This window comes from Myotis yumanensis, unplaced genomic scaffold (assembly GCF_028538775.1).
Source record: "Myotis yumanensis isolate MYYU_CA2020_CCGP unplaced genomic scaffold, mMyoYum1.0.hap1 SCAF_9, whole genome shotgun sequence".
Taxonomy (NCBI): Eukaryota; Metazoa; Chordata; class Mammalia; order Chiroptera; family Vespertilionidae; genus Myotis; species Myotis yumanensis.
In genome coordinates, this window is record NW_027223760.1 from 28,175,905 (window position 1) to 28,189,025 (window position 13,121).

The window sequence follows — 13,121 nt, forward strand, 5'->3', positions numbered from 1 at the left end:
GGCAGAAATTGCAGTTTTTCCCTGTAGGAGTGAGTCAGGTTCTTGAAAAGTTGAACAGTGGTCAGTAAATCTAAGTCAACTTTTCTTTCTCTTTGTAGTTATTTATAATCCCAGCGTCTTCTCGATTATCTGCACCTTTGTCTTACTTTCTCAGTTCTGTAATGGGTCAGCCATTTGATGATACTCCTGACAGTAGGAGTAACACCGACTCTTCGGAATATTTAACGCAAAATAACTGTAGAGATGCTGGCTCCATCCAACCAGCTGTAGTTACCTTATACTGGTATTTTATTTGGGCTCATTAGGTCAGTCACTTTTTTAAGTAGCCAAATAATTTGGCCTAACCTCATTAACAAGGCAGAAGTGGTAATATTCCTGGTAAACCTGGTCAATCATATGCGGTGGTCAGAGTGTGACAGTGTTGAATGGCACGAAAGCAATTTGACAATTCACAGATACTTGATAAACCAAGGTAGTGCCTTCATTGATAAATTATTGTTGCGGAAAAATGGCACATGCTGATAATAGGAACTTAAAATCAATTAAAACAATAACTGTGGGGGAGCCTTTCCCATAAGATATATTTAGCAAGTAACTGGTGGTGGAAATTAGAAATACATAATGCCAGGAAATGGAGCGTTTGGGGGCTATATCCAATCAGATAGCAAGGACATCTGTCCTGGAGAAAATGGCTTGGTTTTCAGGAGGAAGAAGGAGGCTTTGATTTCAAAGTGATTTTCTCAAGGGAAACATTTATTAAGCAGTTTCAGTTTACTAGGTAGTATAAGTAGCTGGGATTTTCAGAGACATAGGATATCACTCCCCTCAAAGGGCTCATCTACTTGTAGAAAGTGACTAATGGGTTTGGGCCTTTCTGGACCTGTCTTCTCAGAAATGAACTAATTACATCCAGAAGAAAGCCAGTCAAATATCATTAATAGTGCTGTAGATGTAATTATAGTTTTGGCCTCCTTAATAAGACAAGTATGAAAATTTTCCTCCTTCCCAACACTTAACCAACACAGTGGTACTGATGGCTCGTGATGAGTGAAGAGAGATGCTAATCACAGTGTGTCTTCTTTCTCTGCTTCCTTTTCCGTTGACAGAGAGAACAGCACCAGCCTTTATGGAAAGGGGAACAGTTACTTTATAGGAATTTGGTGCCAAAGTAAAGAGAAGCCATTGAAGAGAGATGCTTAAAATGGAATCAGAGCAGCGATAAGAGTTGTGACTGCCACAAAGAGGGCTTACTAAGAATTGCCTTTTTGTAGAGAACTTAGGACAGAAACTCTTAAGAGAAAGGAGCTGATGTAAGGTCTCAAGTTCTAGGTGAGATTTTCCTACGAAAGAGATGCCGCTGGTTTTGCTGTGCATAGGCAGGAGATTTGGATTTCTCCTTCAACTCCTAAAAAGGGATTAAGAACAACATCAAACTTAGTGAGGCTCGGCAGTGTGGGGCTTAGCCTCTGAGGGGGCAGCTGGGGCAGGCTTTCGCCTCTTCCTGTCTTCCGCAGGATTGATTACAGAGACTAGATACAAACAAGTGAGAAAGGGGTAGGTTTTCTCGAGCTCTGGTTGTGCAAGTCCTGAACTGCACTTGAGGTGGAAGATGGCGGACTCTTCTGGTGGGGGTGCTGTGCTCCTGGCGTTCTGCTTGGCCTGTTTGTTGGTCAGATTCTGCTAAGTGCTGGCAGCGCCTCTGGTTGGGCTGTGTGCCCACTTGTGTTAGGTCCGGTCAGTGATGTTACTGGGCATAGCCCAGGCTGGAAAAGTGTCCAGGTCGAAGAGGCTAATTCCCCATGTGTTGATGGCCACCGTCACTATCACCAGGCCAATGACATTGACCCCCAGGCCAGCTTTCACCTATAGGACACAAACCAGCACACCCTGGTCACTCTGAGGAGGCAGTGGCACAGAACCCTGAGTGCTCCCCATCTGTGCCCCCGCCTGAGCCTTGCCCTGCCCCGATCACAGCCCACTCGCTCAACCCTGCTTTGTTCCCGGCTCTGCCTGGGTGCTCTGGTGTTGCCTTGCAAGTGCCTTGTAGGTGGCACGGGACTGTAAAAGAACAGGAAAGCAGAGAGGGTGGGGGTGGGGGTGGGGATAGGAGTGGGGGGCCACTGGGAGAGGCCTGTTAGAATCTGCTCCACTTGTAGCATTCTCACTGTCAAGGAGGAGGCCTGAGAGTGTGTACTCAACACCAGAGATTGGAACATTAAGAGTTACAGTTAAAGGGGTCCTGCTGCCACATGATAGGGAAATGAGTTAAACAAAAGTACCCAGGTCTCTGCAAGGCAGGAACTTCTCAGAGCCTTTCAAGTGCCGACAGGTGTGGGGGACTTGTAGGAGGGGCTGTGTTCCATGGAGCCTTTGCCACTGTTCCCCTTTTTTACTTTTCTCAAGTGACTGAAGTTGTATACCTTGGGTATATCCAGGGGAACGGGTCAGCTACCTCTGCTCAGCCCTTCCATGGGAAGGTGACACAGACGTGCTAGCTTTGCTTCTTTCTTCTGAGGGAATGTCACCCCAATGACTGACCGCTTCCATTTCTGCCACGGCCTTGACACTCCCAGGTGAGGGGGATGTGAGGCATGATGGATGGCACAGCCAGGGCCAGATGGAAAAGTGTACAGTAAGGCTAGCTGGCACTCTACCAGGGTGTAACCAAGCACACAGGGTGTAGCCACAGCAAGCCCACTAGCTGGCGTTGAGCTGGGAAAGTTGCAAGGGAAAAAGGAATGCTAGGAAATTGTTCCAAGCAAATGAGTGGATGTGCCCCCTCTCTGCTTTCTGGGGCAAGCCCTGGACGAATTAGTCATTCTGGTCCCCTAGGCCCTTTGGGGTGGAGAACTGCCCATGCTTCCTAGCAGGTGAGTGGGGGGCAGGTTCTAAAGGAGCTAAATTAAGATCCAAAGCTGAAGGGGGCCACATAGAACATCTAGTCTGGACCTCCTCATTTAGCAAGTAAGGAAATTGGTGCTTATGGACCAACCCCAAACCTTTTTACCAGTGCCATTCTCTCTGTCACACTAGATTAAGTGTTAACAGTCCAAGGACAACTGCTACAAAATAATAAACTTCAGGAGAAGCTGTGGAGCCAGTCATTCCCGTCCTGGCAGCTGGGCCTGGCAGGAAGAGGCACCCGTGACTCACCATGTCTTTGATCTGGCAGTGCCCGTAGCTGAAGACGATGGCGTTGGGGGGATTGCCCACAGGCAGCATCACTGCGAAGGAGATGCACATGGTGACTGGGATCAGGGTGTAGAGGGGATTAATGTGCAGCGTTTCAGACTAGAGGGAGAGAGAATTCACAGAAGCATTAGCACTAACATTTGACTTGCATTTCTGTGCTTTAAATGATGGCTTGGTGCTGGCCAACCTTGGCTGGACACCTTGTACTAGGGTTGGTTAAATCACTGCTCTCAATGGTATGCAGTGCTGACCAAGCCAAACCTGCTCATGCTACACACTCACCATGGAAACATGGGCTCTGAATTACTCCTAGGAGGGTGCTGGCCCAAGAAAGTGGTTTTTAAATTTTATTTTTTAGCTGAGAAATTCTTTCTTCAAACACACATCTCATGAATAAGCTGCTTTGATTGAAGTAGAGATTCCTCACCCTTGGGTACAGAACCAGGGGGCCTTTTTTCTAGTTAAACTTCTTGCTCTATATGGATTTGAACCTGTTGGCTAGCCCTCAGTGTTGCCAAGTTTTAACTAAGCATATTTCCATGCTCACACTAATGGGATGCTGGAAGACGGGTGGAGGGAGGCATCTGAACAATGAGCAAAGAGTTTGGCGTTAGGAAGAACAGGAGGACATTGTTTTGTTGGGGGCAGGGAGGAGCCTTCATTTCAGATTGTGTCTGCTGCATTACCTTTGGGGTTGCTTAGCCAGGCTAAGACCTGGCAGCTGCTCCCCTCCCTGTTCTATTAATAACCAAGTGTTCTAAGGTCGTGGAATGAGGCTGGCCTTGCTCCCGATTCTCAGAACCTTCCGGACACTGAAATTGGGTGGAGGTGATGGTAGAGCTGTGGTCTTGGTCCTTGCGACTGAGTGTACTTCTGGGAGCATTTTGTCTCCATTTTCTGTAGTTACTCCTCTGCACCTGCAGTTAGGTCTTATCTCAAGAAAGAAAGATTGATGATGATTGTAGGAAATTGGAATCCTAGGGTCGTAAGGTTCATTTCCATTCAGGGCTGCCCCTAAACAAATCCTAGTCTTTTGGGAAAGGGTTTCTAGAACCTTCGCTGCAGCTTATTTATCTATTTACTTAACAGTTGCTATTTGAAACAATTTTTCAAACTGTGGTTTGAACACCAATGATTGAAGGCTGTGAAAAGGCCCAGAGGCAAGAGGACAGCGTGGAAGCTGCTCCCTGGTCCAGGCCTGCACTGCAGACATGTGGGAGCCCTGCTCACTCACCAGGCTGCACAGGATGGGCAGGAAGATGGTGATGGTGGCTGGGTTGCTCACAAACTCTGTGACTATGGACACCAGGATGCAGGCCAGCAGGGTGACAGCCCACGGTGGGAGGCTGCTCAGGGACAACATCTGGTGCCCAATCCATGTGGAGAGGCCAGAGCTCTGCAGGCCAAGAGATGCAGTTAGAAGGAGGAAGAGCACATTCCCAGTGGAACTCCTGGACTCCAGAAGGTCAGGGATGGTGGGGGCTGGAGGGACCACAGGAGTCACCTAACTTCCTATTTTCAGGCAAACTGGACCTGGCGGCATTCATGATTTTTACGATTAGAACATTTTTGTAGCTCAGAAAATCCTTTTTTTATGATTGTACAATATTTAGTCTTAGGGTTTCCTGGTAGTTGCTGTCACAGGAATGGAGAGCCACCCACCCTAATTGCCATAATCCTTAGGACTTTGCCACATGACTTGGCAGGGGTTGAAGATCTTTGGGGCAATCGGCTCCTCAACTTCAATCTCATTTCTCTTTCTCCCGCCTCTGACACTCTCTCAAGTCCTACTTTTGAAAGATTTCTCTTATCACCTGAGCAAGGGAAAAAAAACCAGGTATCTTTAGATAGTAACCTTCCCTGTGTTTTGAGGGTGAGTGAGTGGGCAGAGCTCAGCATTAGATGTTTTACATGAGTGATGAAGGAGAGGGGTTTACAAGTCTGTCTCCATTTAGTGGGGAAGGTGCCGCCTCACTGGCCTGAAAGCATAGGCATTCAGCACAACCTGTTGTGAGTTCAAATCCCGTCAAGGCTGACATCAGGATCTACCATCTGCCAGTGCTTTTTGATGACAGACATGAAAGCATATTGCCACTCTTGAACCTTTTCCATTGGCAACATTTATACATATCCACTCCAGGAAATGCATTTTCCCATTTGGAATAATTCTTTGGGATGGAAGCTGTTCGTTTGGCCATGGTGAGGCCTCTCCCCCTTCTCTCCCAAAATGAAGAGCACTATCTAGTTTTTGTACTAAAAACCGCAGGTTGCCATGTGCAATCTCCCGCTCTCCCTCCCTCTTCTCCCTTCTGTGGTTGCTATGCTCTGATTTTTCCCATTTACCCCGGAGACTGCAAATGCAATAAAGCAATGAGGAGTAGGGCAGAAAGCAAGGTGAGACGTTCTGTGATCCCCCAAGCTGTGAGCCTAATCACATTTTTCAGTTAAAGACAGCCTCTCTATGTTGTCAGCAGGCTACTTTTCCTCCTCTTCTCCAAGTTCAACGAAAGCTCATTTGATCTCCACAGCACTCTGGCCACCTCATGGCAAGCTCATAGACACCTGATGACTAGAGCCTTCAGAATTCTGTCTGTTGTAGCCATTTTTTTACCTTGGAGCACTTTCCTTTATTTTTTCCCTCAACCAACTGAGTATTGCAAATCCAACATGTGGGGACTAATCATTTCATGTTGATACAGAGCCTTGAGGCCCACAGGAGCTCTGTAATTGTTATCTCTTACAACACATTTAGCCCTGCTCCCTGGGCAAAGATAGGAGGGAGAGCAGTTAGCTGAGTGGAAATCGTACATTTTTGTAAAGAAATAGTTTTACTTTTCACGTTATCCAAATAACACTTGTAAGTACAAGGAAATAATTTAATGGCAGTTATTTTTCCCCAGAACTTTACACTATAATTTGAGATAAATTGATATTAGACTGCAAAGTTAGGAAAAAACACAACAAAGGAAGTCTTGTTTAAATCCTTGGTATGAAAATATTTTACACTGTATTTTCCTCACTAATGTCAAGACTGAAATTATTTCATACTCGCTAGGAATCACATATATTATGCCTGAATGATATTATTAAACTAGTAGAGTCAGGGTTTACAGAAATATCTACTATCTATTACACACATAATGTTGGTTAAAAAGAAAAAGAGCTGGCCAGGCGGGGCTCAGAGGCCAAAACTAACAACTGAAATTCTGTAAAGGTAAGTATGACATCTGAACTTGGAATTAGAAATATCAACAGCATATATGCAGCGTTGGTTGGAGGACTTAAGGCTTAATAGGGGCTAATAATTAAAAGAATGGAGAGTTTTAGTTTACTGCAATTCCAATATACATGTTGACATGAGAGCCAGTGAAGCCTTGTAAAAGCTTCCATACAAATACAGGATGGTGCTTGGATCAGACGTGAGAGATGGGGCTTGGGTAATATAACTGAGTTATTCTCACCACCTCTGGAGCATGTTTGAATAAGGCCAAGTGCAAACTAATGAGTCCCAAGACGAGAACCAGCATGGTAAGGGGTCCGTACTTCTGTGGGAATAGTGAAAGGGACTGAGGAGTTTCAGTTGAAAAAAAAAATCTAGGGGGATTTGTAGCTGATATTAATTTAATAATTATCACCTAGGAGAGGTTTCCAGAGAGCAGAGGCAGAACCGTCAGCGGAAGGCATACAGAAAACCTGAGCTGACAGTAGAGAATAACTATTCTTTGTTCCCTACTCAAGGACTTGCCCTGTCACCACAGGTGTTCAAGCCAGGGGTGTCATGGAAGGAAACCACACTGGGTGGGAGATGGGGCTCAGTGTCCTCCAAGGTTCCTTCCGATTGTAGGACTGTGACATATTGACGATGCAGAGAGCAGTGGCCCACAGTGAATGGGCCGTCATAAGTGAGCCAAGTTTAGGATGGGTTAGAGGCTGGAGGGAGAAAAGGTGTGACCCTTAGCCTGATTCATTCTTAGGGTTGTTTTCTATTTTAGGAAGGGCCAACACTTTAGGAAATTCATTTCGTTCTCACCAGCCCCCTTTAAAAGATCTCATCCCAAGTCCTCTTGATGAGGAAGCTGGGGCATTTACATCAGCTTTAGCATCAATTCTTCAAAGGGGCTCAGTATATGCATATGACTGACTGAGGGACAATCTGAGGGGTGTCACTGGGGGCATCTCTGGGCCCTTACAGACATCTCCTGTCACCTCTGTCAAATCCGCAGAAGGTGATGGCTACAGAACCAAGTACACCTTTTGCTTGTGACAGTGCGGGCCCATCAATGAGGTGTGAATGCCGCGTGCCATGACTCCCTGGCCCAGTTGATCTGTAACACTGGTCCCAGGAGCACTAGCTTAGAAGCTCAGCGAGGACAGGATATCAGTTCCTGGCTGTACTGCGTCCCTTCCCAGTGAGTTGGGTGGACATTCACCTCTCCCTCAGCTTCTTTGAATCTTCCCACCCAAAACTGTATTGATTCAGTTGGTAAAGTAGCTGGAAAAAAATCCGGCCCAAAAAGAACAGAACTGAAGAGCTACCTTGCTGCCAGAAGCGAGAGCATAGCCTCCTCCCACCAGGATGACAATCTCCCAGGGCATGGTCTTCTGGAAGTCCTTCCATGTGATGATGGGCTCCATCCTCAGCGAGGACTCCCGGTCCTCCCCTGGATCACAGGTAGACAGGGAGGTAGAGCCCGATGAACCGCAATGTGATTTGTGGAGAAAAGGGCTGAACTGAGGAATCGGATGGTTTGGGAGGCTGCTCTGCTATATTTGGGCAGAATCAGAGGGCTTGGATCAAGCTCCTTCAGAAAATTCCGACTTGGGTATTATTTGACTAGAGCCAGCCCCAACGTCTCCCCTGGGACTCTCACCATCCTTCTTTTTCCCAAAGCAAGGCTTCTTTGCTGGAATCAGGAAGAGGAGGAAGCCGAGGAAGATGGAGACCGTGGCATCAGTGCGGTAGCCTTTCCTGGCAAAGAGACAAGCAAGCTGGAGGGAAGGCTCAGGAGCCCCCGGAGCAGCACCCGGTCTCAGGACAGCCTCTGAACCCAAAGCCTCTTTGAAGGAAAGTCTACAGGGACAGTACCCTTCCTTCTTGCCAGGGTGCTGACTGTGCAGCAGTGGGTTTAATGGCAATGGCTAGTGTCTGGAGGCGCAGGGCCTAGCGAGGGTAGATGACTTAGTGAGAATTTATGGGCCCACTGTTGGGGCGAGTCCCAAGAGTGATAAGGAGTTGCTTGGATGAAGGAGAATAGATGAGGATGGGTCTTCTTTCCTGCAAGGCTCACCTTTCCTTATGTGTCTTTTCTCGAGTAAGATCCTGTGTGGGGGGAGTTTGAGGCCTGTGGCCCTGGCCCTCAGGGGAAGACGCAGGGCTGGGACAGGAGTCTCTGTCTGCCTTTCCCTCCACAGGCCTCAGCCACTCCCTGGCTATTGTCTTTAAAGTATTTTACTGTATGGACATTTTCCCATTTAACTCTCAGAAAAACCTATGAGACAACTGAGGTCCTAAGAGATTGCGTAACAAGGCCAAGTTCACACAACTGGATACGTGACTCAGATCACATCCCTTCTTCCTCCTCACTGCTCGCTGCAGCTGCCCTGAAAGGGACTTTCACTGGGACAAAGTGCCTTCCTGGCTTCACGTCTGTGTCTGTCCCTGAGAGTCAGGGGAGAGGAAACTGCCTGACGAGTTCTGTGAGGGGTCATTCCTAAGGAGGGGACTGTTTCACTTACTTTTCAAAGAAAGAATCCCAGCCAGGAACAAAGCCAGGCTCCCGGGTGAACCACAGCACGGTCATCAGGATGAAGAAAAATCCAGTCACCATTTCAGGGTAGCTGTGAAATGCAACAGTGACTGAAGTTCCTGTGAGCCCTGCCACTTGCTTTGCGACGCTCCTGTGTTCAGAGCTCCACACAGGAAGCACGAAGCACAGTTACTGCGGAGCGGGAAGGGGGCCGCGATGAGCCCAGGAAATGTTAACCGAGTTTACCAGCGATATTTAGGTGGGGAGGCAAAGGTAACACATCACACATTTCTAAGGTAACTAAGCCTGCAGACTCTGTTGGTCAGAGCAGGAATTGCCACAACTTTTTTGAGCCAGTATATCTCAGAAGCTTTAAATTCGGTCATTCCTTTTAGCTAAGAAAATAACCAGAAATGCACATCGAAGCATCACCTATTTAAAAACATTAAAAAAAGGAAACAGTGATATTTCACAACCTTGAATACATTTCAACATAACTGTTAAAATGAGATGCATCTAATAAAGAAGTTTCCACAGCAGAATGAATGACTGGGCAACATAATGACCATCTAATGCTAAATATAAAACTTCAGTATGGACTGAATTTTACCATAAATACATAGAATTTTGCACAAAAAAAGCAAGGAAGTAACAGTCTATCACGTTAACAGTTGTTAACAGTTAACATTGGGATGCTGGGAATACAAGTCAGTGTTAACTTTTTCTTTACATTTCCCTGTATTTTCTAAGCGTTCTACAATGAACAGGTATTCCTTTAATTTTTTAATGAAATATTTTTTAAAACGATTTATTTATCATTGATTTTTTAGAGAGAGGAAAGGAGAGGGAGAGAAGATAGAAACATCGAGGATAAACATTGATCAGCTGCCTCCTACACGCCCCCTACTGGGGAATGGGTCCGCAACTCAGGCATATGCCCTAACCAGGAATTGAACCAACAACTCTTGGTGCACGGGATGACGCTCAATCCATTGAGCCACACCGGCCAGGGGACATGTATTCCTTTTAGAAATAAAGTTTTTTAAAATAAAGCTTTGCCCTGGCTGGTAGCTCAGTGGTTAGAGTATTGGCCCACAGACCAAAGGGTCACCGGTTCGATTTCCAGTCAAGGGCGCATACCTGGGTTGCAGGTTTGATCCCCGGCCCCGGAGTGAGGATTAACAACAACAAAATACAGTTTAAACCAGAGTCCTTTTACCCAAAGTTATAAATGCCAATTGCCATAAAAGGTCACTGTAGGAAAGGTGATAGAAATGGCTCTAAAACAGCTAAAGTGTAAAATAAAGAAATGGCCGAGGGTTGGTGAGTGAATTCTCAGACTCTGTCTTGGAGTCTGTATTTGATGCTGCCCGATGCTCTGTAAATACAGGACAAAGTCCCAGCTCCCCAGGAGTCCCGCTGAACCTGTGGTCTGGCAATGCAGGGAGTCCTTCCTGACTTTAGAGAATTCAGCCAAGAGGGTGGCTGTTCTTTGCCTTGTTCTTTGTCCTCCGGGTGCCCCACCTATGACACTCCACCCCCTCACCATGGCCATACATCAGACTCGGGATATAGTGAAGGGGAAGAGCGGCCACCTGGAATCTGAGCCAGCGAGACTCTGGCAGTAAGTAGCATCTCTAAATGCCTGGATTTATGTTGAGGGGGCCTCCTCCAGTTCAAAGGAGTGTCAGAAGAAAGGCTGCTTCTGTGCTGGCCTCCCCAGCCATGCTTTCTCTCCCGGAAGAGAGAAGGTGAATGGCCGATTCTTACCTAATGGCTCCCAGCTTTTCATATTCCTCTCGGATCCTCTTCTCTGACAGCTCTTCCCTTTTGGTCTTACTCTTCTTGCTCAGAGAGCAGGTCTCTTTAAAACTGAGAAGGGAGAATGAGCAAAAGAATAAAGGAAACACTTCTGCCCACAGGAGAGCAAGTATTCAGCAAATACTAAACGACTGGCTTGCTCTGATCACCCTTCTCTCCACTCACATGCTCTGCCCCTCCAACCCACCTGTCATAATTTTCATTTGCCAAGTTACACAGCCTCTCCCTAGCCTTCTTCCCTAGCCTTTAGGTCATGCATCTATATTTAATCAATGTGAAGTTACGTCTTCCAGACTCATGCAGGTTGCTTCTACATACTTGTCTTTTGCATAATTAAGAATGTGATGAGGCATTTGTGTGTAGATGCTTATAGACTTGTGTCACACACAGATATGTGTGTGTGTTTATCTGTCTAGAGACAAGACTTGTCTGGGGTGAAAGTGAGTGTTGGTTTTCTATTTGCAATGCTGGAGGTATAGAAGTATGCAGTTATCATTGATTTGACAGCAGTCTCTGAGTAAGAAAATAAATAAGTCAGCCCTGACCAATGGGAGCATTGGATTCCATGGGCTAATAGCAAAACTCCATATATCTTCCCTTTATGTGCGTGAAGCGGGTCACATTTGGAGCAGACGACTGGCTGTGAAGAAAAGGCTTGCTGAGCAGGTTAATGTTAGCAATAACATTGCAAGAGGAATGCCCCACTTGTTATTTTGAGGGAAACGAGCATATTCCTTAAGTATAAATCACTTGTGTCTACAAAATTAAGCATAAGGCAACTTCTACTTGTCATCCTATTTCTTTAGAAGTTAGCTGAAATTACTCTATATGCTTTGAGAGCAAAGAAATGACATGAAACACTCTTCAATTCAGACTTTCTTTAAAATGACATTTCCCCTAACCAGTTAGTTGTAATTAAGAACATGTTGTAGAGCTCATAGTGAAGTGCAGGGCTCGTGTATGGTGGAGCATCTAGGACAGACAATGCCCGACTTGCTGTCCAGTCCACTGTGTTCTTCTAGGGGCATCCTCTGTGGTTCCTCAGCAGCTCCCTCTTGATCGCCCTCCAGGGCTGTGCTGTGACCTTGGGTGAACAGGAGGGCCTCTGCCTCGCTGGCAGGGCCCTGGGACTCACTTGCAGCCCAGGAAGAGCCAGTGCATCCAGAACCAGCTGACCACCAGCATGATGAGGGAGATGGGGAAGCTGAAGAGGAACCAGGTGCCAAAGTTGACCACCTCTGCGGCTGGATACTGGCTGGAGGGGAAAGAACCAGGTCAGCGATTAGAAACCGTGGATTTGCTTGTGGCACTTTGGGGGGTAATAAGCTAAGTGCTCCTTAAGAAGACAGACAGACAGCAGAGATAATGATAACAATATGGTAAAACATGACCTCACGTATTGGGCACTTGCAAATGTTTAGAGCCCAGCCAGGAATTATGAAGTAAGCAGCTAAAATGATATCACTGAAGTGTATATACTTTGCACTCAGGAGAATCACTCAGGAGTTGTTTGCTCTTAATTTACATAAATATTCCGATAAATTTCCTCATCTGGTTTTCAAGACAGAGAATGGAGAGGGCAGTCTGGTATACTTTTGGAGTTTTGATTGGGGAATACAGAGCATCAATTCTGGAGAACTTTGGACTCCGGAGCCTCATGGAGGTTCCAGGTGTTAACTGTGCGCAATGGAGAACCAAGACTTGGAATCTCCAAATCCTTCATCAATCCTTTATCTGCTGCTGTCTTAGGATGCTAGGGAGGTGGCTCAGGACTCCTCGTTCATCATGGGGCAGAGCTGAGGCCCCCAGCCCAGATGGTGTTTCCTGGGAAACCAGGATGAACCACATGTGAGCCATGACTTTAGCCTAGCAATGCCTGTGTTTCTGTACCCTTGGGCCTTCTTGCTAGGGCTGGGCATAGAGCTCCTCTAAGGAAGGAGCAGACTGTGCCCTTGTTTTCATGCTGGGCCCTGCATGGAAAAGAGAAGGTCCAAGAGCAGGCTCCCCACAGAGAGTGCAATAGAAGCACAGGATGTAAGCATGTTTCAGCTCCTCTGTCATCACAGGGACATCTACTCTTTTGCACTGTGGCCTGGTCATGGACCTACCTTTACTAATATCTGTGTGACTCTTGATGAAGTTATGACAGCTTGTGCCCTCCCTAAAGGCCAGAGTGGGTCCTGATAGTGGGCTTTGGGAAGAGGGCTTTTGGATCTAGAAGGATACCTGAGGACGTAAATCATTCAGTGACTCACTGCCCTGGGCTAATGGCACAAGTCTGTTGCATCATCCCTCCTCTCTATACAGAAGCCGAGGCCCTGCCCCTGTGCCCAGAAAAAGGAATGGACTTTTTTTTTTTTT

General features: G+C 46.6%; 1 protein-coding gene across 1 annotated transcript in view; it reads right to left on the reverse strand.

Moving 5' to 3' along the window:
* Nucleotides 1-732: 732 nt before the first annotated feature.
* The window catches only part of SLC13A4 (solute carrier family 13 member 4), a 38,651-nt gene continuing 26,262 nt past the window's right edge, over nt 733-13,121 (reverse strand). Inside the window, exons 9-16 of the mRNA XM_070423965.1 lie at nt 11,896-12,015; nt 10,710-10,811; nt 8,929-9,030; nt 8,064-8,161; nt 7,729-7,853; nt 4,427-4,588; nt 3,154-3,291; nt 733-1,863 (exon numbers count right to left, since the gene is read on the reverse strand). Of these exons, the coding sequence (XP_070280066.1) occupies nt 1,726-1,863; nt 3,154-3,291; nt 4,427-4,588; nt 7,729-7,853; nt 8,064-8,161; nt 8,929-9,030; nt 10,710-10,811; nt 11,896-12,015 (985 nt within the window). The 3' untranslated portion in view covers nt 733-1,725. The remainder of the gene's footprint in view (nt 1,864-3,153; nt 3,292-4,426; nt 4,589-7,728; nt 7,854-8,063; nt 8,162-8,928; nt 9,031-10,709; nt 10,812-11,895; nt 12,016-13,121) is intronic.